Source organism: Melospiza georgiana, chromosome 2 (genome assembly GCF_028018845.1).
Source record: "Melospiza georgiana isolate bMelGeo1 chromosome 2, bMelGeo1.pri, whole genome shotgun sequence".
NCBI classification, from domain to species: domain Eukaryota; kingdom Metazoa; phylum Chordata; class Aves; order Passeriformes; family Passerellidae; genus Melospiza; species Melospiza georgiana.
Window position 1 is genome coordinate 81,152,917 of NC_080431.1, and position 27,271 is coordinate 81,180,187.

The window sequence follows — 27,271 nt, forward strand, 5'->3', positions numbered from 1 at the left end:
GTACTTGCATGACTCAACCAGCCATGTTTAGGGCAGTGAATTTCTGGCATTGTGACAATGTTGGTGTTAAACATTTCCCCTGCCTAGCTTCAGGAGTCTAAGACTGTTCTGGTGCTGCTGTTTTGAGAGCTGTAACATTAGGAAAGAGAAGGTTATGTGTATTCTGGTTGGAGTCACTTATTAAATCAAACAGAGTGCTGCTTTTTGAATGAAGAGTGTACTGAGTGAGTGCTTACCCTGGTTGGGGCAGGAGCTGCAAGGCTGCCAGACCATCAGTAGGCTTTTTGTGGGGAAGTATGATAGTTCAGCCAAAGAGAAATACAGATAGTTGTCAAGTGGTCTATCAGCACAGAATAGCAGTGACACTATTTGTGAAAGGCAACCTCTGCAAGGGAACAAATAAAATAAAATAAAAAAAGGGGACAAAGAAGAAATCTGTGTGTTAGGAGGTTCAGTTTATGTGCTGGTGGATTCTAATAGTGAAACACTCTTACCCTGTGGCACATGGCACAGCTTCTCAGGCACAGTGGAACAGAGCAGGGCGTGTGCTGTATGCTGCAAAGGCACCTTGCTTGCCTTTGAAAAATAATTTCAATAAGAACATTTAATTTAGAGAATTCATTAGGCTACTGAGTAACTACCCTGTAAGAAACAAAAATCTGCTGGAAAGATTGGATTCTGTGTAGTTAATGAATGACAGTTTGTAGCCAGCCACATAACCTGGTTACATCCTGGATACAGAGGTCTTAGGAGGTTTTATACATGCTTTTTTCACATATACCTTAAAAACCCAAAAACTAAAACCCCCAAACCCTGGCAGTAAAACAATTAGATTCTTTGGAATGAAGTAAAAACAGAGGTTAAAGTACATTTTTGATATGAGGGATAGCCTGTGCAGAATGACAAATAGGGAACACATACACAAGGTTCTATGCCTGTGATGTAAGTTTGGAGGGGAAGGAGCGCAGTGCAGCTTTCTAAACAGGCTAAAAATGTTTATAATTCTGCAGCAGTAGGCCTTAAAAACACAAGTTTATGTTTTGAATAAATCTAAGGTGCTATTACATAACAACTTCAACCTTTTTTTTTTGTTGTTTTCTTCCCTCTTTCCCTTCTACAGATCACACATCCGTGGGCGGGCTGGGAGACAGTTTTTATGAATATTTATTGAAAGCCTGGCTTATGTCAGACAAGACGGACACGGAGGCAAGGAAAATGTACGACGATGCAATTGAGGTGATTATGATTCATTGAGTTTTCCAATACAGTGGAACAATCTTTAATGATTTTAAGGAAATGAAATTAAATAAAAAAAAGAAACCTAGGGAGAAAAACCACCACCAACCAAAGGACTTGTTTTGATTATGTAAGTTTTAAGAAATCAAGTGATGAATAATACTAGCTTTCACTTTGAGTAGTTTAAAAAGTATTATTGTGGAATACATGTGATGCAGATTATTGTGCTAAAAATAATCAGCTTGTCCCAAATGGTACAATGTAAAAGCCCAGGCTCTAATTTATTAGAAGGAGATCTAGCAACCTTGAGATGTGTGCAGAACAACCAAGTCACTTTTTTACAGTGTTGAGAATTCATCATTCTAGGACACGAAGTCCCAAATTGTTTTATTCTTTGCATTATTTTCTAGGGCATTTACATGTTATATTCCATATTTACCTTGTAAAATGCAGTTCATATCTATTCCTGTTTCTATGGTTCTTTTGTGCTATGGTCTTACTCCCTGTCACAGACAAAGTGCTTGCCTAAGCAGGGCAGTACTGCAGTTCAGTGGGATTTGGGGGTTGGTGGCCTTTCTGTGGTGACTCTGAACTTTTTGCTGCCCAGCTGTTACTTTCCCAGTTTCCCCATCTTCTCTCAGCAGCCTCTCATAGTGGTTCCCACTGGGCCACCATTCCTCTCCTGCAGTTCAGAAACATAAAGAGTAACTGAGCTGGTCTGAGTGAGCTGTGGTACCAGCAGCAGCAGGGGCTGTGTAGCCTTGTCCCAGTGCTGATGTGTGGCTGGTGCCTGATGTGTTCCAGGCTCTGTGCATGCCCTGTTGCTTTCAATGTACGTTTTTACAGCTTAGTTTTAGTGCGGTCGGTCTTCTAAAGCAAAAGACCTATTCTTGGAATTATCAAAATTCACATTTTACAAGATATATAGTGAAAATTCTAGTACAAAATTGTTTTGAAGCTGTAATATGTCTTACTCCTGACCTGAATTTGATTACATTTGACTTCCAGCTGCTTTGACTTTTCCCTTCTCTACATTGTTTTAAAGGGTTATCTGCACCATATAGTTGGTTACTATCAAATGTACAATAGACATTCTCTTCTGAAGGAAAAGTGCCCTTTTTTTTTCTGGGTCTCACAAGATAAAACAGATTTTGAATTATTTCTTAAGCTTTTTTCTATGTATTTCCCAATATCATGGAGACAACAATGTTCTTCTAATGTGATTCTTCTTCTAACTGATTCCTTCTTGATTTTATCCTCTTCATCCAGCCAGAAGCTCTGCTTGTACTCTTAACCTTTGCCTCATACCATCATCTGCTTTCCAGTTGCTTTATTCTGAAGCTGGTTATAATCTTTTCGATTTACTGCTTTCCTACCACTGTGATTTACATTCCTGATTCCTCAGTGTTTGACCTTACACTTATCTCTATTGCAACACATTGTTCAGGCAAAACCTGTTTTGTCACCTGCTCTCAGTGATTTTACAGAACTGACTTTTCCTTTATCATTATCTATAGTTACATCAATTTTTGTGTCATCTGCAATTTTTTTTTCTAGCATTTTTCTTGGAGATCATTGTTAGAAATACTGTCTGGTGTTGAATAAAGTAGCTATGCAGAATCTTCATGGGATAAGGATTTTTTTTTTTTCACAATTTTTTTTCTTTACTTGTTTAGGACTAATATTTTGTAAAATGCCAAGAAATTTTTGAAATCTCTAATATTTCTAGTATCAGCATACACATATCAATCAAACATTTATTTTTGAAACCACATCATTCATTTTATATAATTGTTTTATTAACTTTTTAAACTACTGATAAAGCATTGGCTGTTTCCCAGTACTTTTGAACTTTCTTAGCTTTCCAGGGTTTGTTAAAATCTATATTACTAGTTCATAAATTACTTGTGTATTTTTAATAGGTTAAAATACAGTGTATGGGGGCCTGTGGGTTTAGCGATTTTTAGCAGTTGATATTTAGCTTCCATTGTGGTTACTGTTGAAATATTTTACTCTAATTCTTAAACTGTGAACACTTAAAATTAGAGGAAATAAACTCTCCTGTTCATCCTCTTCACTGTAAATCATCTTGCAAACATTTTATATGGGCACATCTCTGAATGGAGACAGAGCAAAGCAAATTTGGGACCATGTGAAAACACACTATGGATAGGAGGGAGGAAAAGCCAAGCTGCTTCTTATTCATGTGTGATATGTCCTGCAGTCCAAGTATCAGAGAATTCCTTCTGTTTTTTCTCAGCTAAACCCACCCTCTACATTTGAGTCTGCATGAATTGTACTGATTTATGTGCTGTGGAATTTATGTGCTGTTTCAGGGTTTGTGTCTCTCCCAGGTCCTACTTGATGTTGAAGGACATAGGCAAAGAGTCATTAAGTAGGATTCGCTTTGTGTAACTGCAATTGGAATTTTTATTATAATTTTTTAAGAGGCCATTCCCTTACCATTCTTTTGTTTTTGCCTATAATATAGGTCTTCCTCCATAGCTAACACTTCTTATTCTTTGTTTTTCAAAATGTGGAGCAGAAGCTGTTTGCATCATTTGTGCTAGCAGAAGGGGAAAGGTGTAGCATGCATTCCTCCCACTCACAGCACAGAGTTGGAAATGTTCTCAGCACCCACCAGTCTAAAAGAATGTGTCTGTCCAGCCACACTTCATTCCCTTCTCTTATTACAGCAATGTGAGTGGAAGATGGACAACATAACCTCACTCCTAAGTCTTGCAGTAGACAGTGATATCTCATTCCTTGGAACTATCACAGAGAAGAAAAATGCAGCATCTGTTCTTCAGATGTCATGGTTTCCGATCCATGGCATATGAAGTCTTATCCAGGTCACCACATACTTCTAACATGAATCCAAACAATTTGTATATCCATAACCCCTCTGTATAACATGGGTGCAATCTTCCACTGTAAAGGACACTTCATTGCTATGTCCTAGTATGAAAATTCAGAGCTGTGATAAAAGCTGAAATTGTGAAACCTGTTGGGAATTTTTTGTGGTGATAAAAATTGAGGATGGGCCTCTTGAATTTGCTTTCAACATCATCATGTGGGCCTTCCAGCTAGTCTGGTTTCAAGTGTCTTTTTTTCCTTTTCACATCAGCTGGAGGATAGGTAAGCTTCTTTTTGATCTGCTGCCTTGAGTAGCCTAATCTGTTAGGCTCACAAATTTGATCTTCACTCTTTCTTACTGCACAGCATTAGGTAGCTAAAAGAAGGATTTGGCCGTGTGCTTGACTGTCACAACATAGCAAGTACTGCTGCAAGACAGCTCAGAAAATGCTATTTTTTGTAGTCATGAAAAGCACGTGAACTTCAGGGAACATTCAGGTTTTGCATAGAATGACAGAGTACCTTGAATAGCAGGGGACCCTCAGGAATCATTGAGTCCAGCTCCTGGCCCTGCACAGGACACCCCAAGAATCACATCATGTGCCTGAATGTTGTTAAAACAGTTCCTGAACTCTGTCAGGCTTGGTGCTATGACCACTGCCCTGGGCAGCCTGTTCCAGTGCCCAACCACCCTCTGGGTGAAGAACCTTTTCCTGCTATCCAACCTAAACCTCCCCTGACACAACTTCAGGCTGTCCCCATGCCTACTGTCACTGGTCTCAAGAGTGAAGAGATCAGTGCCTTTCCCTCCACTGCCCCTCGTGAGGATGTTGAGGGCTGCAGTGAGGTCTCCCCTCAGTTTCTTCTCTAGGCTGAACAAACCAAGTGGCCTCAACCACCCCTGTTGCTCAGGCATTGCTCAGACTAAGGAAGCTCCTTCCATTAGTTAATCTCTTAGGTGATGTGAACTAAATCTTCTCTTTGGGAGTTGAGGTGTACACATCCACTCTGGTATGTGTATGCTCCTTGTAGTCCAGCTGGATGCCACTGCTTTGCAGTTCCTGTTGGAGTGCTCTGTGGCCTCAGCCATCCAGCTGAGGGTACAAATGCCACACCTATCCCAACCTGCACCCCTGGGCAGTGCTCCCAGCAATGCCCAGCTGTCCCTTGTTAATTACTGTAAATACCAATTGCCATTATTTTGCAGTTGGCAGGCAGCAGGTTGTTGAACGATAAAGTATTTTGAGAGAGTTGCATTTATGTTCTTGAGATGCCTCCTTTGTGACTCTCAGAACCTAACCTAGTTATTAAGTAGCTGATAGGACTTGATTTTCAGATTTCAAAAACTACCCCTTCTACCAGGCAGTTATTTCCAATTTCAGAAGATGTGTTTTCTGTTCAGAAAAGGAGCATGTTGCACCTAGAACATCCTCTTCAGTCAAACTATGAAAGCAAATCCAGAGTAGAAGTGTAGCTTGTGGAGAAATATATAAATTCGGCCTTTGTTGGCTGTCCTGGTGCTAGCCACAGTAATTTTGTCCCACTGGAAATGCTTCTGCAACCATTTGCTCCTCAACAGCTATGAAGTTATGGGAAAATATAATTCAAAAGGGGATGTTGTTTAGCATTTGGAAAAAAATGCTTTCCTCTAGGAAATAAATAATCCATACGCTTTAGTGCCTTTCTGCTCTTCATAGTTAAAGTGGCTTTCCTTCAAAGAGTGCTCAACTTTTATGTACCATATGGTCGAAAAACATCAGTTTTGTCACAGTCTAGAATAATGGAATCAACAGAGTTAATGCTCCAGATCTTGATATCCTTTCCAATGGCAGTTTTCAGCAGGTCCAATACTTCCTGTACCAGTACTTTCAGCCCAAATGAGGCCTGTAGAGTTAACCACATCAGGCTCCTTGGCAGCAGAAGGCAGTCGTCAATACCAATTTGCCTGATGGTTAGACAGGCACCCTGGCAGCTGACAGAGACTTAGTGGTTTCTACTCTGTCAGTTACTTCTGCCGTCTTCTCTCTGGATCCTGCCATGAGCACAAGCCTCAGATCTATCAGTGGTATTAGTGAAGGAATTAACCCAACAGCAGTGCAGACCAGCACTTCTCTTTCATTACTTTTTCACTGTCTAATGCTAGACATAGTAAATACTGAAGTAAGTTGGTGGGAATTGTGATCCTCTCTGAAAGAGGCTTAAGCAAACATTGTTCCATGTAGTTTGCAAACTTTGGGAAGTTAAGTCAGCTGCTCTTCTAAGAGAAGGATACCATTTTTAAGTCACAAGCAATGGCATGTTTTGGTACAAATGTGTAAAAAGAAAGAAGCAATTGCCTCACATATATAATAAAGGGCTTTTTTGTGATCAGCTGCTGCAACACCTATCATTTGAGAATGTGCAATCAGAAAGCTGCTATGGAGAAGTCAGAAGGTGGCTGGAGCATTCCTGCCACTTCCTATTAAAGACAGGATGACTGCATACATTGCTGATCAAAAATTTCCAACATGGTTGTGTTTTCTGAGTACTCACAGAGTGCACAGAGCTCTGGTACTTCCCAGAGTTAACAGTTTGACAAATACTGTTTGAGCCATAAAATAAGTGTTGAATTCTCAAGTAAAAGCCCTGTATTGTCTCTGTTGTGATTTTCATATGTTAGATGTCATTAGCATTTTTAGCAGTTAAGGGGTTTTTTTTTGTGCTTTGAAATTATATTCTTAGAGCTGTCTGTTCCTGTGGTGCTCAGAAATGAATTTGAAAAAAGAAAATTATTTTTGTTTTGAAAGCCAGACTTTGCTTGCTAAAGGAAAGTTAATAAGTAAAGCTTGCATGTGAACAGCATTTGAATGTTCTCTTAATCTCTTTGTAGGCCATAGAAAAACATCTCATCAGAAAGTCCAATGGAGGACTGACCTTCATTGGGGAGTGGAAGAACGGGCATCTTGAAAGAAAGATGGGCCATTTGACCTGTTTTGCAGGTGGAATGTTTGCCCTTGGAGCCGATGGTTCCAGAGATGATAAAGCTGGACATTATTTGCAGCTCGGAGCTGAAATTGCACATACGTGTCATGAGTCGTATGACAGGACAAGTAAGACCTATTGTTAATCTAATTATTTCAATAGTTGGAATACAGCAACTCTTGTAATTATTGTTAGGATTTGTTTGGACTCTGTCTAACATGCACTGGTTTTATACCAATATGAATTTTTAACATCTGTGTATTTACTTCTGCTCTTCATCACGGTGAGTAAATCTAAACCCAGATTTTATGGTTCCTTCATGCATGTTTGTCCTCATTTTTGGATCAGTCAGCTAAGATGGGTTATCTGGGTATGGTGAGGAAGGAATTTGTGTGACCTCTTGTCCTCACAGATATATAGGGAAGTTTTTCTTTCATATATACTGTTCTTACAGTTAAGTAGAGGGTAAAAATTGTAAATAAACTTTTTACAGGTTTTAGTAATAGTCCATTCTGAATAAGAACAATTAAACAAGAGAGGATGAAGAGTATTCTGCAGACTGTGAGAAGGCCAAAGGCCTGAGTAGTGAGGAGGCAGCATCAGACTTTATTGGGCTGGAAGCTTCTCAAGGTCAGTGTTTTGGACCAGGATTATTTTATAGTGACCTTGATGCTTGAAGTGTACTGAGTATGCTTAGGGTGGCCATATAGTTGTAGAACATAATTAAAATGGAAGAGTCTCAGAATAGTAATCAGGGACATCTTGAGAACTGGACTATCAGAAATAAGAAGTTTGCCAGAAAAAGTCAGGAGCTCTTTGTCTGAAGTGGGAGTTGAAAAATGTCCTGGTCTGTATCAGATGAAGAATTTTCAGCAGAGATTAGATAATATTAAGACTGCCTTAGAAGACATGTGTAATTTGTCACCCTGAATACTCTGTATAAATCTGAATTTCAAGCAGAACAAATGCAGAGAAGGACCAAGAGAATGAATAGAGTGACAGAGCTTTTATCTTACAGTGGGGAAAATATGAGAGATTGGCCTGCTCAGGCTAGAAAAATAATACCGAAGAAAGGAACAGATTTATTGCCATCTCAAGGGGTAAACACTGAAGAGAAATAGTTATTTTAGGATATAAAAGAACACAGTTGTAATGAGAGCAAAATTTTTAAGCTCGCTGTGCATAAATGTAGGTTGGAGATTGGAAATGGTTTTGCATAGCTATCAGAGAAGTGAGTTTCTGAAATACCTTCCCAGTAGAAATAATGGTAACTATAACTTAAGCAGTTTTAAGATGAGAATTCATGTATTTATCCATAGGATTACATCGTATCATTGTATAGTTGCCTGTCTTTCTAAATAATTCAGTCACAGAAGTGATAATTATGTTTGCGTAAGCAACAGTTTTAAAAAAAGGAAAAGAAAAAATGTGAGTATGCTGAAGAAAAAAAGGTAGGACATAGCAGCTATTGTTGCATTCTGAAAAATTGCATTTAAATGTTTAATTTGACATTTAAAAATAAGCAATGTTAAATTCACAGTTGTTTGAGCAGGCCTAATTTTATTCCTTCAGATGTTTATTCTGTACCCTAAATAAGTCAAAAGATGAGGAAGATAAAAGTTTTGATTACATATTTAATGACTGTATAAGAACACATGAGCAAGAAAGACTGAAAGCTGTACAGACAGCTATAAATTTGCAATGCCCTTGTTCTCTTTTGTTCAGTCATGCAGTCCCAGGAATGTGGATTGTTTGTGTTTGGATGTTTTGGTTTTAATTTTCTGGCCTGATTTTTCAAAGGATATTGAGAACTTATATATGCAAAATGTCAACTTCTTTGTTATGTTTCAACAGCAGGATTTGAGCATAATGGTACACTTTAATGGCAGAACTGGCTGATGGCAGAAAAAGCATCTTTAAGAGGGCAGACAGACATCCTGGTTCAGCTAATAGGTTTATGGTTCAGCAGGCAAAGGGGATTTCCTGATTTTTCTCCTATGGACATGGGAGAGCTTGCCCCATTGGGCATGCCCAGAGGAGGGAGAAGGATGCAGAGACTGCAGGCAGGGGTTAGGCAGCTCTTTCTTTAGATAAACCAGCAGAGCTGCCCTTTCCTGTGTCATCCCACAGCTGCTTGTAATAAACTACAGTAATGGTGATGTAATACTTCAGTATGAAAATACTACTTTATGAAGCAACCTAAATTTCCATAGCTGAGCTTAAGTCTCTCTCTAAGAAAAATTGAAACAAAATTTCACAAAAGAAAAGCATTTCTGGAAAATGAGGGCATTATATTGACAACTATCATCAACCTGTTGCACATATTGGAGGTTTGAAAGCCTGTTCGAAAAAACAACCTGATATTTCAGAAAGCTGGTTATTTTAGTGCTGACTGGTACAGGGAAGCTGGAAAGTCCTTGAAACTATTCCTAATGTATTTCTTGGGGATTATGTCCCAGTGGCAGCTGGCATCACTGCCATGTAATCAAGAAGTTTATGCAGAGATGTAGTCCCACTGATAATCTGTCACCTGTCAATGTTCCCCAGGAATACCTGAGAGAAGACCTTAGACTCCAGACTAAGATGCTGGAGAAGTGACTAGGTATGTTGTGAGAAGCTTGGGCCCTTGCCATGGCTCTGTGAAAATCCATGTAGATTCTGCTTGAGCTGAGGATCAGTCTGTAGCACTGGTCAAAGGATGTCTTTCTAATTCAGCAGCTGGAGGAGGCTGGTGGATTTTGGAAGGTGATGGCAAGGGGTGCAGTCGTCATTCTGGTCTGCCTATGAGCAAGGGATCTGTGTTTCCAGGATCTATTTGGCATGGCAGCATGAGAGCCCCCTCCAAGGCTCTTCCCCTCTTCAGGAAATTGTTAATGCATGTGGCACCCTTAGAAAGGATTTGAAAAGGCTTATTGATGCTCAATGAGAAAACTTAACTGTAACCAGAATAGTCTTGTGATGTGCAGTCTACACATACCTCTATTTCCTACCAACTCTACTATTTTTTTGTACCATGAATTATCAATATATTAATGCTGCAGCCATCCTAAATCTCCCATCCTGTGACAGGAGATTTCAGGATTTTCCTGTAGTCCTGTGTGCTCTCAGTTTGAAGAGAAGATTGAGAAAAACAAAGATAGGAGGCATATTCTGATTGGTGTGCTCATTTACCAGCAGAAGAAATCACAATGCTGTCAGTGGGCACTGGTAAGGCTACAAAAATACAGCTTCCTGTGCTCATGGCACAAGGTTTCTTGATGTTGAAGCTTATGTGAGTACTGCACATCTTGAGGTGTTCTGGTTTCTGGCGATTAGTTCTTTGTTTTTCATGCTTAATGTGAACCACTGAGAAACATGGCACAGGCATAAAATAATTGGCAATGCGAAATCTGGAGATGGCAACAAAAAACAAGTTCAATGAAATCAAAGGAATGGAAAGATCACTAACAAATCAATCTGAATAATCAGCTTTCATAAGTTTTGTAGAGGTTAGATAAATAAGCAAAATTATCTGTATAGATGGCATTTGTGTACTGATCTATAGCACACAGTATTTTTAGTACACTCTACCATCCCTTATGCATAAGAATTTTCCTAGCCATTAGCTGATAGTGTGTAAAGTATTGACTGACTACAGAGAGCTTATTTTAGGATGAAATTTTTTGCACTTCTTTAAAGTTTCTTGACAAGAGCTGTCCTCAGAATCGCAGTACAGCTTTAGCTGTTTTTTATGTGTGACAATTCTAGTGCAGAATAAGCCAGATGACTAAGATTTCAGCTGAGACATATGCAAGGGTATGAGTAGATGCTATCTCTGACCCAAGACTTTCAGTAAGCAGCTAAACTGGCAAGGCTGAGGAAATGAGAATAATAACATGTTTTGGTGAGACGTATGAAATAGCAATGTGTTGATGGAATAGTTCAGAGTCTCAAAGAGAAGTGTCTTGGATGTTCTGTTCCTCCAATTTTGTATGAATTAGAGCCTAGCATGTATCATTATAACTGTGAATCCTTTCTTACTTTCGGAAATTTATTGTTAGATTGATTGTAGTCTTAAAGAAACATACAAAACAGACAACAATATTTTCAAAAATACTTACGGAATTAGAAATATTTATTTAAAAGTACAAAGATTTGCCCTTTTGCTGGCAGTGCTAAATACAGCTCTCATTGAAGTCAACTTTACGTCAGTTAAAATTTTTTTAAATGGTGGTTGTTCAGCTTTGCACTGGTATGAAATTGTTTCTCATCTAGTCTCGCTGCCTAGACTATAGTCTATCAGTGCTATTAATATGAAAATATTTGGATTATTCTGTGACCACTATAGCATTGTAAAATGGCCTTAGATGGTTCTTGGCTTAGAAGAATGGCCCCTGAAAGATACTGTGTCCATAATAGCTTCTTTTCTTTAGTCAGCTATCAATTTTGCATCCTTGATTTCAGATAAGTATTTGGTGAAATCATCACAACATGCAGAGGTCACCCATCCTTGGGTGGTTTAATTTCTTGTAGTGCTCAATAGCATTAGGAGTAGGTGTGAGTAGATAATTAAGGATTTAATGCACGAGCAGGCTACAAAGCAAGACAAGACATCACAGTTTCTGTAGGTGGTGGATCACCAGAACTGCCTGAAATCCAGCTTCTTTGGTGGATAAGACTAACATAGCTGTGATTCCCTGATTCCAAAAGGCTTTTTAACAAGTGTTTTACTAAGGCCCATTAGGGACATTAAATGATTACAATTTAAGCAGCAAGTACCTGCATGGAGGAAGAAAATGGGCATAATATAGAAAAGAGGATAGAGGTAAATAGTCTACTCTTGCAGTGGATAAATGCTGGTTAACCAGCACTACTCTGATATATTTGATATATATATGTGTGTGTGTATAGGTGTATAAAATGTATACTGTATTTATATATATATTGTAAGTGTGTAGTATATTTACATTTCATATTTTAGTATGTATTATCTATAAATAAAGCACACATATACATAAATTATCAGAAAAGGGCAGGAACAGTAAACTAAGTGTGCTGATAACAGCAAAAAAAAACCACTACACAAGGATCTTATGAGGTTGAGTAACTGCATAATAAATTGCTAAATTAAATCCAGTGTAGTTAATTGTAAAATGAGGCACCTCTGAAAAAATTATTTCTAACCTTACATATTAAATGATGAGTGCTAACTGACCGTTGCAATTCAGGAAATTGCTTTTGAGATTATGAAAATGTCAACTCAGTAGCACTCAGGAAAAACAAAATGAGAAAGAGAAAAATAAAAAATGTCATTATGTCACTGTATTAATCTCACCTGCACCTTTTTTCCCTGTATTTGCTGGTCCTCTCTCATTTAACAAAGGATATAGTAGAACTGGAAGAATTGCAGAGAAGGGCAAGAAGATTAACTAGAGGCATGGAACAGTTTCTATTCAAGGCACAACTGAATTGAATAATATTATTCAGGGTGGAAAAGGGACCTTCTAGGTAGGATTCATCAGATCTGCAAAATCACATAGGGATTGGAGAGTGGTTCTGCATCAAATAGGTATTAAAGGTGTGGAACCCCTTAGCAGAGGTTGTTTTGGATGCTCAAGGCTTACACAGATATAAGGAAGCACCAGATGAATACTTGGGAAATAAATTTATTAAGAATTACTGATCACCTAAAAAAATATGTCTAGTTTGGGAGAAGTCTTGAGCTCAAAAACAGTAGAGGCTGGTAGAAAAGATGGAAAAAGGTATCTCATATACTTGATGGGTGCTTCCACTTCCCCATCAATGTCTGATCTTGGCAATTGTTTATGTGATACTGGAGCAGACAGAATTCCATCTGGTCCAAGATAACCATTCTTATACTCAGAATTTTGGATTGGTAGAACTCTGTATCTAATCTCCTCTATTTTATAGTGAGATTTATATAATTTTTTAAGTGAAACTGCTAAAGTGTCCCATTTTGAAAGAAGTGCAATAAAAATTTCTTGATGGAGTTTCCCATACCATTCACGTGGCTGAAGCAGTGTGATGCTTTTTCTTTTGGCATCCAGAGCTATATTCCCTTGAAACAAAAAAATTAAGGAACTTCTGGAGATTTTCTGCTGGGGCTGCACTGAGAGTTGCTTGTATTTTTCATTATAGCATTCTAAGGTTCCCCTTTCAGACCCATGAAACCTTGGTTAATTTGAATCTCTAGCCCATAGGAATTACACGATTAATTGCTTTGATAATTTTTAAAGCTTGAGTGCAGCTTCAGAGTTCAGCACCTTAAAAAGTCTCTGCCAAAACAAATGGTGCAGTGCAGTAATAAGAGTGCATTAGTAATGTTAAATTTGAGGACCAATGTGCAGCTGTTTAATACAAAATATGTGTAACTTCTTATTATAGACAGATGTTTTACAGGTGTATTGTTCTTATATGAGTAGTCTTCCAGGTGCTGGCACAGGGCCCTTACAGGTTCCTTTAAGGGCTTTAACAATAAGTGAATCTCTTATTTCAGAGATTTATTTTCTGGTGTATTTAAGACTTTGCTGCCCAGTTGTAAACCCTTTACTGGAAGATCACAGCACATCAGTTACAGTGACCTGACAGCACATCCTTAAACCAACAGTTTGGATAAAGATACAGGTTATTTGGTATGATACTACTTGGTTCCAAGATCTTTTCCTACTGTTCTAGGTAGGATCAAAGGACATCAAAACCTGTGTTGACCCTTTTTTTCTTTTTTCTTGTAAGGAACTGATGTTGGTCACTTCAATTTTATCCTGTAATTGAATATGTTAGTGTGTTTATATTCTTAGCGTTCCATTAGTTTTCAAGAGGATTACTGTAGTCCTGTCAAAATAGGTAGTTTTCTCAAAGGAATTAGATAAATTATTCATAAGAAAAATTATAGGCCTCAAAAGTAGGAAATATTTATGAGACTGCTTAAAGGTTCTGGTTTTTTTTCCCCACAAGCTTGGGATAAAGCAGTCTCCTACCCATCCTTCCTACAAAGATTGGTATGGAACAAATTTTTTCTTACCTTTTTTGTTGTTGTTGTTTGTTTTCTCTGCAGCACTAAAGCTGGGCCCAGAAGCATTCAAATTTGATGGTGGCGTGGAGGCGGTGGCAGTACGGCAGAACGAGAAGTATTACATCCTAAGGCCAGAGGTGATTGAGACCTACTGGTACATGTGGAGGTTCACCCACGATCCCAAGTACAGGCAGTGGGGCTGGGAGGCAGCACAGGTAACTCTGTTAATCATCTGTCACTAATTAATTTTGTGTATTTCCCCTTTGAAGCCACTTCAGTCTCATGGTAATGAAACACTTGGAGTGGTAATTGATTTTCACAGTTTGCTGCAAACCGGGGTACATATGAGGGTGCACACAGTTATTGCTGTTTTGCATTTGCTGAGTCAGATGCTCAGGTGAGAGGTGCATTCAGCATTACACAGCCCATGAGTTCAGGCATGGAAACAGAACTCTTTAGTCATGATTCCTACTGTTGTCAGTAGTGTGCAGCCCCCGAGAGTTTCTCTGCTTCTCTGAATTGCTCCAGCAGTCTTTGGAAACAGCTCAAAGCCAGTTTCAAAGATGAGAATAAACATTAAAGATAACAAGACAGTAATGAAATATTTTGACTACATCCAGAGGAGATGAGAGAAAAGCAAAGGAAGAGACAAACCAGGAGACTGGGTAAGTTTATTCTGTGGCTGAAAACCAGTTTTGCTCCAGAAGTAAGAGATCAAGAAAAGATGGGAAGAGATCTGTTGAGATGTCTGTATTCAGAATATTTAGCCAAGCTCATTACTATGCATTCCTCAGCCCAGCTGCAACACCTAGAAGAGTCCAGGTATTTTACAGTTGTGTATTAGTGTGGTTTTGCCTTTTAGCCTGTTTTGTTCCAACAAGAATTATGTTATTCTGGAGACAGGTTCCACATTTGTATTCCAGAATGCATTGCTGCTGTCTCCAAAACATTGTCTCCTTGCCTGTGTAGATACTACAAATTCTTGCTGATCTAACCAAGCTCCTTTCAGAAGCTATGGCTGGATGATCCAAGCTGAGGTGGGGTCCTTTGTAATAGGTTAAAAAATTTACAGATGTAAAGATTTTCAAGCCAGGATCAGTCTCTTAAGCACACTGCAAAGCATGTATTTTAATTGCATTTTGCTCAGTTTTCTCCATTTGCTTTCATTATCTTGGTTCTCATTAATGCTTTCAAAACAAACCCTCCCTTCCTCCTCCCCTGCCTCCAGTTTTCTCTGTGTGCGGGGTAGGATTTTATTTTGTCCTTCTGTCAACCTCCATTGAAGTTGTAAATCAAGCAGCCCCTGTGCTTAATTGCCTCTATCCTTACAGACTGCCTTCTTCTGCTTGTTGTTTCCTTGATACAAGATTTCTTTATCTAACATAGCCATAAATTATTTTTGACTTCTTCATAAATAATTTTGCAAACCCCTCCTTCCCACAATTAGGAATTTTCCTACCCCACAATTGTACTGACACAGAAGCTTGAAGCTTTTTGCTCCCCAGGATTTTCTGTTCATTGCATATAGATAATAAGTTCTTGTGTTTATTCCTCACACCTACTCACTACTTTTTCTTCTTCCCTATCACACATGGCTCTGGCTGTGTTTATTCCATCATTTATAAATAGAGAAGAAGCTGGTGTGACACGCAGAGCAGTTGGCTTACTGCTGTTGTACAACACTGTCTGAATTTGTCTTCCTTTTGCCTTCCAACCTCTGAAGCATACTTGGATTTATTATCTATATTTTTTGACAAAACTTATGCACTTTAGTACAAATCCTATGCTTTGTCCAAGGCCTGTTCTTTTGCATCTCTCCAAATCCAGTGTCTCTGGGGGAAAAAACAGGAAGTTCAATCTTACATTCCCTCAGTGATCATAAATCCCTGTGACAGGGTCTCTATCTCTTTCCTGATGAAAAAAAGGCTAATTCTCCCTAATACTGTACTTAGCACTAGAGACAGCATTCATCTCAATTGTATTGGGCCAGTCAAATTGGATGATGGTGTGCTGGGGGGCTGGCTGAAGTATTACAGAAATATGCATGGAGGATACTCAGGGTAAATACAGAAAATTACTAAAATCCTTTTCAGGCTAATTATTTGAAAGCAGTAAGAGCCACCATTTCACAATAGGCATGGAAAGCCAATTACTAATCTGAGCTGTGTGAATGAAGGGCTCAATTAAGAGTTGTGGACTTGTGTATCTCACTAAATAGGACTGCACCAGAGAGAGGCTGCTGAGTTCATCAGAGCTTCTATTAACAGTGAAAATAAATAGCCAAGACCTAAAGCTCAGGCTAACTTCAGGCAAACTGAGGGTTGATACTAAGATGGAGTGGAAAGACCCACAGCTCTCTGTCCTCATGAGACCTCAGCTGCACCCAGATCTGGGGTCCTCAGCACAAGAACGACGTGGACCTTTTAGAGCAGGTTCCAGGAAGGGACAGAAATATGATCCAAGGGTAGGAGCACCTCTCCTACAAAGACAGGCTGAGAGAGCTGGGTTTGTTCAGCCTGGGGAGGGGAAGGCTCCAGGGAGACCTCACTGCAGCCTTCTAGTACCTAAAAAGGGCTTATTAAAAGAAGCGAGATGGTGTTTTTATGTGGGCAGATAATGACAGGACAAAAGGCAATGGTTTTAAACTGAAAGAGGACAGATTTATATTAGATGTTAGAAAGAAAGTCTTTACTGAGAGCATGGTGAGGCAGTGGAACAGGTTGCCCAGAGAAGCTGTGGATGTAAGTGTTCAAGGTCAGGTTGGATGGAGCCTTGAGCATCCTGTTCCAGTGAGTGACATCTGTACCCATGGCACTGAGGTTGGAACTAGATGATCTTTGAGGTCCTTTCCAACCGAAGCCATTCTGTGATTCTACTTAGAGAGGAGTAGACAGAAAAGAGCCAGACAAGTTGGAGGTAAAAGAAATATGGTTTCACAGTTTCGTGGGTTAGAAGCTGTGAGTATGACAGCTGGTGAAGAAACTGGCACAGTTTTCATGGGCATGTTGTTGGCACAGTCAAGAAAAGTTGCATATGCCACAAAAAACACCCTCAGAGAAACTGAGGGAGCTGGGGTCCAATCTAGAAGCATATCAAATTTTATTTCCAAAGAACTTAGGTTCATGTTGACCTCCCTGTATGTTATCGGCACTGAAATTTCATTTTTTGTCACTTTTGAGTCAAGACACATGTATTTGGCAGGAGTATACTGCTGAATATTCTCCTGTTCTATTCTGTATTTGAATAAAGGAAAGTAGAGAACCCACTACTTCTTGTAGCTTGCTCCATTATTTATTTGTTCTTGCTGTTAAAAAAACCCATGTTTTATTTCCCACTTGAACTTGCCTAGTTTCAGCTCTCAATCACTGGGTTTTCCTGTGACTTCCTATGCCATTTTTAAATGTCCTTTCCCCCATGTTTTCTTTCCAAAGAATTTTCACAGATTATCATAAGCAATGTCCTAGCAGGAACTCAGACTGAACTATCTTACATGGCCATGGAAGTCTTTGAAGTGTCTCTGCATTCCAAAGGTTGTCTCTACCTTCCAGGCTAGCCTGGGTCTGCAGTTACACAGTCTTGATGACTAGATTTAGGATTATGTGCCTGGTTTTATGAAACTCATTTTGTTTGGCACCCAGTTACCAGCAGATTACACTGTCTGCTGTTATTTACATATGTCATTGTAGCCAGCAGCAGTGTTCAGTGATTGATAAAACTTCAGACTGCTCCTTGTGGATCTCTGTGAGAAGCAGCTCTATTTTGTGGTGATTTTGCATTGCCAGTTCTTTCTTATAGCGCTGTCAGTCAATTTTAAATTGAATTATATTGATATGGTATAGTGCTGCCTTGTCTTCTCATAACATCTTAAATACTGTGGCAATTGCGTTAGAAGCTTTTAAGTTTATTGCATCTTTGCAGTTACCTTTATTTGTCAAATTTGTAGCTCTCAAAGAATGAAATCAAGCTTGTGACCAAAATAGTTTTCTATAAAACCATGCTGATTGGTGTCAGTTATCCTCTAATTTTATATACATATATATATATATGTATGTATCCATGTGTCTCTGTAATTGACTGGAACCAACATTAGGTATGCTGTCCTATAATTATTCAGTCTGCCAGTGCCTCATAATGGTAGCAATATTACCTTAATACCCTTCCAGTCATCTTGAAGCTTCCCTGTATTCTCTGGTGCAATAAATTAAGCATTATTTTTACAGGGAGACTGGTCTTCAGCTCTGGAATGAAAGTGTATCTGGGTGGCAAAGCAGATGCCAGTGCACCAAGTGCTCTGAGGTCTGTGTGAAAACAGAACACTGAGAATTTCAAGTGGCATCTAAGCAGCTTGTCTGTGGCACCAAGTTTTTCAGCCAGTGTCCTGAAGTTTTGCACATCTTGGAATCAAGGACAAATTATTTGTTCATGTTTTAAAATTTTCTGTTTGGATGAATAGCTGAAAAGCAATTTTTCAGAGGCTTTTTTTCCTGTACAGTTCACTACTACCTGTATTATGTAGAACTCTGATCAGCTAGGGTTAATCCTTTGCCTATTCTGAGCACAAGTCTGCTTTCCCAAGGAGAAATTTCTGAAGATACAAGGTTACTTGGTAACTGTAAGGAAAAAAAAAAGTTGATCATAAAAAAAAAAATAGATCATACATTTTCTCTCTCTAGGCTTGTAGGCCTGCTGGCTTCACCAGTTTTGCGCTTAGTTACCCAAATATGAGACCTCTAGAGCATAGAGGAGGATCTCAGTGCTATCCACTAGCTGCAATTTCCAAAATAAGCAAGTTTTGTCTCTTACATTGGCTTGGGGATTTAATTCTTCTGGAGGAAGGAGATAGTGTCCATACAGTGGTACCATGTATTCCTTGTTTTCATTTTGCCACAGTCACTAGCAGGTTTCTCCTGTACAGGCTGGGGCACACAGCATCAGGGTTGCTGGCTGGTGGACCAGAGTCCTGATCAGGCTGTATGCTGGGAATTCTGGCAGGAGTTGTAAACACTGGGGCTTCCTCCTCCATCTTGCCATGCTTCAGAGCAGACACAAGGTCGGGTTCTGCATTATTATAAAAGGGGATAGTGCCAAGAGCAGGCACTTCATTTTCTGCCTAAAAAGGGCTTTGGCTCTTGTTTATTCATAAAACACCTACCTGGAGTCTGTAGGAGTTCTGGGGAGGAATATGCAAATTGTTCTGTAAACAGCATATGCGTTATTTCTTCAGAAGCTAAGCAATTCATTTTTTTCTTTCCTTTTTGTTGGTTTGGTTGATGGGTGTGTTTTGATTTTGTGTGGAGAGAGTGATGTTGGGGTTGTTTGTGTTGTTGATGTTGTTGTTTGGCTGCCATGTGGTAGCTAGCATCACTTTTGTTGTGCAAGAGCATGCAGACAAAGAGATTGTCATGGGTTAGATGTGTCACATACACCTTTCCCTTCACTGTAGAGAAAACCTGGTCCACCCAGCTCTCAGCATGTGAGAACTCTCAGTGTAGCCCTATCCTGCACCAGTAACCAAATCTGAAAGTAATTCATCCAGACACTTTCTCCTTTTAGACTCAAGTCCCAACAAAAAATGGAGCCTTTGCCTCCAAACTTGGAGAAAGCTGTGCTTGAGATAAGGAATTACAGTAAGCATTAGATTTTGCCAAGAAAGAATGTACCTTTCTTGGCAGAAGTTCAGACTCTAGAGCCACAGCTATTCCAATAACATCCTTTTGCCAGTCTCTCCACTTGCTTTTCTAAAACCTTGCTTTTTGGAAAATTGAAAGAACTTTGTAGAGTCTGGATTATTCTTTGGTCCGTGAACGGTCTGAGATTTCCACAGGGTATGTTCTAGGAGGAGGTCAGCTGTAGTACCTGCTGTGACTTACTGTCCTGGGTATCCTGCTCAATTTTTTGCTTTTCCTCCTGATTTCAGTGACAGCATCTGCTGACATTCTTTGTCCATTTGCCCAGTGGAAAATTCCTCTCTGTCTCCCAGTATTTCTAGTATGCAAAGGCAATACTGAGGTCCTTGAAGAGTTAGTTTTGATTGAATCTGTTTTCTCTGCATAAAAAGGGCATAATTCAAAACTTATTTGCTCCCCTGCCTTGACTCCCCTCAGCTTCTGCTGAGTATAACTAGCAAAAATCAGAATTAACAGAAATGTGGGCCTAAAGCACCCTGTGGAGAGGAGCTTCACACAAGGCTATCGGGCTGAATCATAGATGACTGAGCTACAGGTGGCTGTGTTCAGTTGTTGGTAATGACAGACATCCCGAGACAAACATTTTCCTTCATCCCTGATTCTTTTCTGTCCCTGCATGAATCTATTAAAAGAGTTGCTATCTGCTGAGGAAGCACAGTCAAAGCAGCAGGGAAGCACAAATAACCTGTGAATCATTTCTTCAGAGCCAGTTTTAATGGCTGATATCCTTGTGTGCTGTAAGGTCGTGCATGGCAGTGGAATAATGAAAGTGTAGGCGAGAGGTGCTCTGAGCTACTAACGCTTTCTTTCCCGTCTCCTCCTCTTCCATTGTGCTTTTCACAGTACTGTGTTGAAGCTGGGGAGGGGAAGAATCCATTGGCCCCTTCCTTCATGGAATCTGCATGGATTTAAACTCCATGCTTTAAAGGTAAAGAGCTCTGCTGCAGTCCAGCATGCAAGCTGACTTGAGTTTCAGCTGTATAAACAGGAAACAGAATAACATAGGTAAGAGAAGGAGATGAGGGGAGAAAGCTGCAGCTAGAAGAGTTTACAGGATGGAATCAACAGTCCATAAAGATGAGAACAGTATTTTATTTCTACTTTCAGTAAGTCTCCATGACTAGCTACCAATCAAAGAATTCCTATAACTCTTCAGACTCTTCCAGCTCCAAAATCCAGGGATGTTTGTTACCTTCCTGTGCACATCACAGCACTTATTCCATTGATTTGACTGATGTTCTACCCAGTGTCACCAATGAGGAACTGCATGAGCTCAGAGAAAAAGTGTATGGAGTCCTTGTCATGTCATCAATATCAGCCAACAGTAAATACCCAGGAAAGAAAGTGTTCTTCCCCAGACTACTTTCTTAGCATGTAGCAGTTTGCCAAATGCGGTGTCATTAATAATGCTGGAAGGATGCAACTTCTGTATGTGTCCAGTCTATTTTTTTCAGCATAAACTGTTAATGTCCATAGCATCCTTCAACTAAGACATTCACAGCAGAGAAATGCAGCACAAAAAGAACCACCTTCTTTGTTGATTAAGCTTGATGCTTTAAAATTTCCAAAACTTGTTCTACAGTTAAATTTTCTGTCTTTTCCCTTCCTTTTTGCAGGCAATTGACAAGTATTGCCGAGTTAGTGGTGGCTTTTCTGGTGTCAAGGATGTGTATTCCTCATCTCCTACATATGATGATGTACAGCAGAGCTTTTTCCTTGCTGAAACTTTGAAGTAAGTACTTTTCACTTCTGCATCTTTCTGTAAAAAACTCACATCTAAATTCTAGAAGATGCTCCACAGGTAGCTAAAGAGACAAAGACTGCTTTCAAGTATTAGGAGCACCAAATGGAACAGAAAGCAGGTCCTGAAAATGGCAGGTTTTGTGTCTAATTCAGGCATCACAGCATGTTTCACTGAGAAAAAGGGACTCCAAGTTCATTGTGTCTAAGGGGATAGTGTGGCTATTCTATCCTTCTGCTGGCTCCTTACCAAATTCCTCTAGGTAATCACAATACTTTGTTGCCTTGTGTTACCATTATAAAAAGGAAGTCAGCCGCTGCCACCTCCTCTGTTGTCTTCTTTAATTTTATTTCACTTACTCTTCAAGTTCATTTTCTGGAGACTAAAAGCAGTGGTCCCAAAGAGAGAGGCAGCAGTTTCAAACAGGTCAGGGCAGAGAAACAGTACCTCTCCAGGAACTGATGGTATATGATTGATCTGCCTATAAAAGCCAAATGAGAGAATGAAATCTGCTCCTAAGGGACTTGTGTGGTGGCAAGGCTGACTTTTGATGTATCACCAGAATCCTGTCTGCATCTTAAATAATCACAAGGAGATCTGAAAATTCACTGATGCATCATTCAGTAACTGGATATATTATAGTACAAGCATTGCAGATGGTGGCATTTCTAGGAAAGAACTCAGAAATTTTTACTGACTTTTGGTTTGGAATATTTCCTGCTTGTGGAACAAAATGAAGGTTTATTGAAGAGCTGAATATTAGATGTTTTTGACATTGATGCAATTGGCATAGCCCAAACCAGAAAGTGGTTTCACAATGAGATAGCCCAAATGAAAATAAAGACAGAAGGGTTGGGTATGATGTCATGAGAAAAATGACGATGTTCCTCAGAAGAGGAGCGTAAAATATGTCTTAAGCAATACCTGCTGTAGTCTATTCTGCTATTCATATTCATTCCTCTCAAATTCAAATTTGGTAACTGTCCCAAATATGCTTTGTTGCTGCTTGGATACTTCAATTCATCAGAGATACACAGCAAATTTGAGAGATTTGAGCAGTACCTGGCATGAAGGTACCTGTTGAGTGGGAAGGACCAAGATGGAGAAATAGGTTGCTTAAGTTATTCAAAGGAAAAGTGTGAATCAAGTGAGGAAGGTGAGTTTGAGTAAGATGAAATATTGCTGCTGTGGTGAGAAGGGGCTTGGAGTGCTGCAGCAGGAGAGAGCAAGGCAGAAGTATTGAGGAAAGGAAGGGTCTGATGCTTTAAAGACAAATGAAGAGTGTGGAGAAGGAAACAAGATACGTGTGACAAAACTGAATCATCCCTGCAAGAAATTTTTATCTGTAAACAGTAAATAGATGAGGAAGGAAAGAAAAAGTAAGGCTCCACTGACTGGATTGTGGATAGAGCTGGCAAATAAAGGCAGCAGAAGAATTGATCAGACAGTGACACAGGGCTGAAAGCAGCAGACACTCCCAGTGTCTGATGGAGAGAGAGCAAAGGAGCAGCAGAACAAGTGTGCACATTCTGGATGTGGCAGAGTCCACTAATGGGAATGACACCCTTTCCTTGTCAAGTGCAGCAAGAGCTGTCTTTTTCTGGATGGCAGGAAAGCAAGCAGGAGGTGAGAGATCCTGTACACCCACACTGTTGTGCTTGCACTCACACAGCCAGGTGTTCTGTAACACGGGAAATTCATTTGAGTTTTAGCTGTTGTGTTAGGAAACTTTGACAGATCCCTACTACCAGTATGTCCTACAGAGTTACAGCACAGCCACATTCAAAGTGTGCATTAAGAAAAAAGGAACAACAAATATTTTTTTTCTGCATATGTCCAGTAATCCTTATTTTGTTACATGCTTTATGTCCTCTGCATTTTATTATAATGTACAACATCTGTGAAAACCTCTGCACAATCTGTTGTCCCATTTCCTCTCACCAGAAGCTGAACCAGCTTCCAGAACAGTGATGACAAATCAGATATCTGCCATGGTTTAGTCGCTTCTTCACGAAACCTTTGGCTTGGATTAAAGAGGATTAGTAATTTCCAAGTGGGTTTCCTCCATTAAGAAAAGCTTTTTGACAACTTCTCTGCTCTTCTGGTCCCCAAATACTTGTGCTTGGGGTCTTGATGTTTGTTTTACACTGCAGGTCTTTGAACGGAGACTCAAAAAACAAAAGTTTCTTGGAAAGATTAAAATGTTGTCATTATAACAACTTTTCATTGAAGGGCTTGATCATAATAAAAATGAGTTCAGATTGTCATAATAGGGAAGGTTGTGTGTGTGCTGTACAAAGATTGAAAGCAAGTAATTTGTTTATAGCTGTAGTTGCTGAACTGTGAAGCCTGAAGATGGTCTGTTGCTCCTGTCTGCCTGTGCTCTGCTTTAATACCCACGTTTTTCATCTCTGTCTTGTTGTCCAGGTATTTGTATCTGCTTTTCTCCAATGATGATCTTCTACCATTAGACAACTGGGTTTTTAACACAGAAGCTCATCCTCTGCCTGTTTTACATTTAGCCAACACCACACTGTCAGGAAATCCTGCATATCGATAAAAACAGCTCTATGAAGAGGAAGAGAGACTGTTTTCAGCTCTGTTTTGTTTACATGGACCACTTGAGACTTTAGCAGGAGGGGAGACAGACAGACAGACACTTGGTAAACCTAGACCCCCGAGTCAAGCAAGTATTGGCATGGGAAATGAAGCTCTTCAACATATAAATAAGTTAAAAGTTCTGTTTTATACATGACCAAAACACGTGAGTGTGATTTTTGCAGGCGGAGACTTCACACGCTTTGAACCCTGGCAAGACATGGAATCTACAGATGATATTAATGCAGCAGCACGAGAAAGAGGAGGCTTTCCCTTCCAGGGAAAGGAACTTGCTGCTTGCTGTTGCAAGGAACAACACACAGTCACCTCTTCAGATTGGGTGGGTTCCAAATACCTAGGTTTTCTTTTCCTTTCTTTTTTTCTTTTTTTCAAAATTTTTATGATGGCATGAACAAAGCAACACCACTGCACCAGCAGCATCAGGATTTGAATTTCTTTCTGTACCTGTCTGAATTTTCTAAGGAGCATCTGTCCAGACTGGCAGCCATTCTCAGAGCCTCTTATCTGTTAGACCTAAAGTACAAAAAATATTGCCTCCTCATTTCCCCTTTTCAAAATAATGCTTATATCCAAAAAAGAAAAAACAATTAGTAAGCATTTGCTTTGTAGTTCACTGTCAGCAGAGTGGGCTTAGTTCATTTGGCAAGCTCAGTCAGAGTCTGGAGTGTATCACAGGAGTAGGAAGGAGCCTAAGTTTCCCTTCCTCACAAATTATGTCACATGAAAAAAACCATTCTCCTCTTAATCCTGGTTCTTTTAGCTAGATAAAAAGAGATGACAACATAAGCATAACTGTTTCATGATTTATATAGGAGGATACAATATATGGAACTAAAAGAAGCTCCCCTTGAGCTAAGCAGTGAGAGCTTGCTGCTCTGTATTTTTGTATACAATCTGTTACATTACACTCTTTGGATACTATTCACAGAACCTTCTTTGCAGGTATATGGGTGTCTGACAGAAGCCTAAAACTGCTTTTGATTTACTTTACAAAACTTGCTTTTCTTCTGGGTGCTCCAGTACAAATCCAACATGATCTTTGGAAGCAGCCTAACATCTCTCATATGTGACTGGAAAAAGAAACTGAAGAGTCTCTTCTTTCATTAATTTATGATGCTGCTAAATGCATGGGGTATTTTCAAGTACATCATGGCTGGGCTGGATAGTATCCCTTAAATGGAGTATTTTTCAGTCTTCATTTATTTGCTAAAAAAAGTTTCATCTTTCCAGATTTTTTATCTTTTCAGTTTTGTCTTCCTCAATCTCTTTTACTGTTGCTCAGAATAATTACAGCTCAAACTATTCTTTTTATTCCCCTATATAGCTCTCAGATCTTTTTGCCATGGTGACTGGCTCCTTTGCTGACAAACAGCCTGCAGGTTTCCCTCCTAATCAGTGCACAGGTTGAGTCTTTAAAAAATCTTGATGATGTTTTTGTACTGAAGCAAGTGGGAGAACTCTTCAGTGAGCTACAGCAGTACAGCATCAGATTTAAAGAGAGTGAGTGCTATTTTCCCTCCTCAAAAATGTTTTTCTATGAAGTTTTTTTAAAAAAAACTTTGCTCCTTATCATATTATATTACATCTGACTGTAGAGTTTCCCCCCAAAATTACTCTTCATTTGTCTGTGTCACTAACTTAGACATAGAAATCATCATATGATCTTAAGTAAAAATACTGTCAGATGCTTTTTTTCCAGACAGTTACTTTAGTTTAAGAGGAAGAAAACATGGGGCTTGGGAAAAGTTTGAGTCTCAATGTTTCTACCTTAATACCAGTTACTTTGTTACTGTAATTTGCAGCCGTATCCTAAAAATAATTTGAGAACTTATAAAGTAATTGGTATGGTAAATAATACTGATTTCAGTAATTGTTTATTTAAAATTAGAAGTAGCTTAATAAATGGATTCTTCTTACTGGCCCCACATTAATTTATTTTTCTAATTATTACTCAGTGACTTACTGAAGAACTAGCAATTTTTCATTTTCCCAAGTTCAGATATGCTGTGTTTTCAAATTGTTTTTCTGATCCTATGAGAACTGTTATTAGTTTAAAACTGCACTTGATTGCCTTGTTCTCCTACATGTCTCTGGGTATATAGAAGAAAGAGGAAAAGCAGACCTTTCTGTTAAGAAAGAAAGAAAGAAAGATTTAAAAATAATAAAAGCACTTTCTGCCCCATAGACCTGTCCCTGTACTCCCCCTGGTAAATGCAGGTGTAGAATGGCTGCCAGTCTGTTCAGAGAAATGTCAAGGAGTCCCAGAAACAGCAAACCTGCTTCTCCTCCTCCATCCCCCTCTTGTGAATTAAAGAGGAACCCTTCAAATTTTCAAACTTCTCCATGAATCCCAGTGGGTTAACTTATTGCCACAAGAATGTCTGAATTGAAGACAAAGCCATTTCATGTTATGGGATGGTGTTCTTCTCAAAGCAGATGTACAGTACTGCTGTTTCTTCTTTGTGTAGATAAGCAGCAGGAACCAAATAAAGAACACTTGTTTCTTGTTTCCTAGTCACCCCAATAACAGTCAGTTTATACTCCATCATTCTTTAAAGTACCAACTGGCCTTTTCCTCCAGAAGCTAATGATGTGCAGAGTCTATCAAAAACAATGCATTTTAAGGACTAATTACTGTGTCTTTCATAAATTTCATCCTGAGATTTCCTAGATCAAGCAGAGTTTGGAGTTTATGGGTTCTGGCCGAGGTACATGCTTAATTACCAGGCACCACAGATACTGAAACTTCAGACTGAAGTGATGTGCCCTCCTTCTGAGTCCTTCACAGAAAAGTAGGTTCTGATCTGCAAAATGGCATTACGTGCAACCCAAAGTTCAGACTGTTTTCCCTCTGGGTACATAAGGTACAGTAGAATGTTGCCATTTCATTCTGTTGCTGCTGTCTTACTTTCTTGAAGATAAGAGTGTAAATTTAAGCACAAAAATGACTTTTTAGTCCTAGCTGTTTCTGAGTCTTGCACTGTACTCTCTAACAAAACAATCCTCATTTTCTCTAGGTAGCTGTCCCATTTTACAACTTCTACAATACCCTCTCCCCTTACAGAATGAAATAAAAACCAGAAAATCATGTGCATTTTTGGCACACTGGATTTGGGCAAGAGCCTGGAAATCCCCAAATTGTCTATTTCCTGTTTGCAT

The 27,271-nt window shown here is 39.3% G+C and overlaps 1 protein-coding gene across 1 annotated transcript in view; it reads left to right on the forward strand.

Annotated features, from left to right (window-relative positions):
• Window positions 1-27,266, forward strand: part of MAN1A2 (mannosidase alpha class 1A member 2) — a 132,264-nt gene extending 104,998 nt beyond the window's left edge. The window contains exons 9-13 of the mRNA XM_058045284.1: window positions 1,121-1,236; window positions 6,962-7,181; window positions 14,108-14,280; window positions 21,369-21,484; window positions 23,921-27,266. Coding sequence (XP_057901267.1) covers window positions 1,121-1,236; window positions 6,962-7,181; window positions 14,108-14,280; window positions 21,369-21,484; window positions 23,921-24,053 — 758 coding nt within the window. The 3' untranslated portion in view covers window positions 24,054-27,266. The remainder of the gene's footprint in view (window positions 1-1,120; window positions 1,237-6,961; window positions 7,182-14,107; window positions 14,281-21,368; window positions 21,485-23,920) is intronic.
• The last annotated feature ends 5 nt before the right edge of the window (window positions 27,267-27,271 follow it).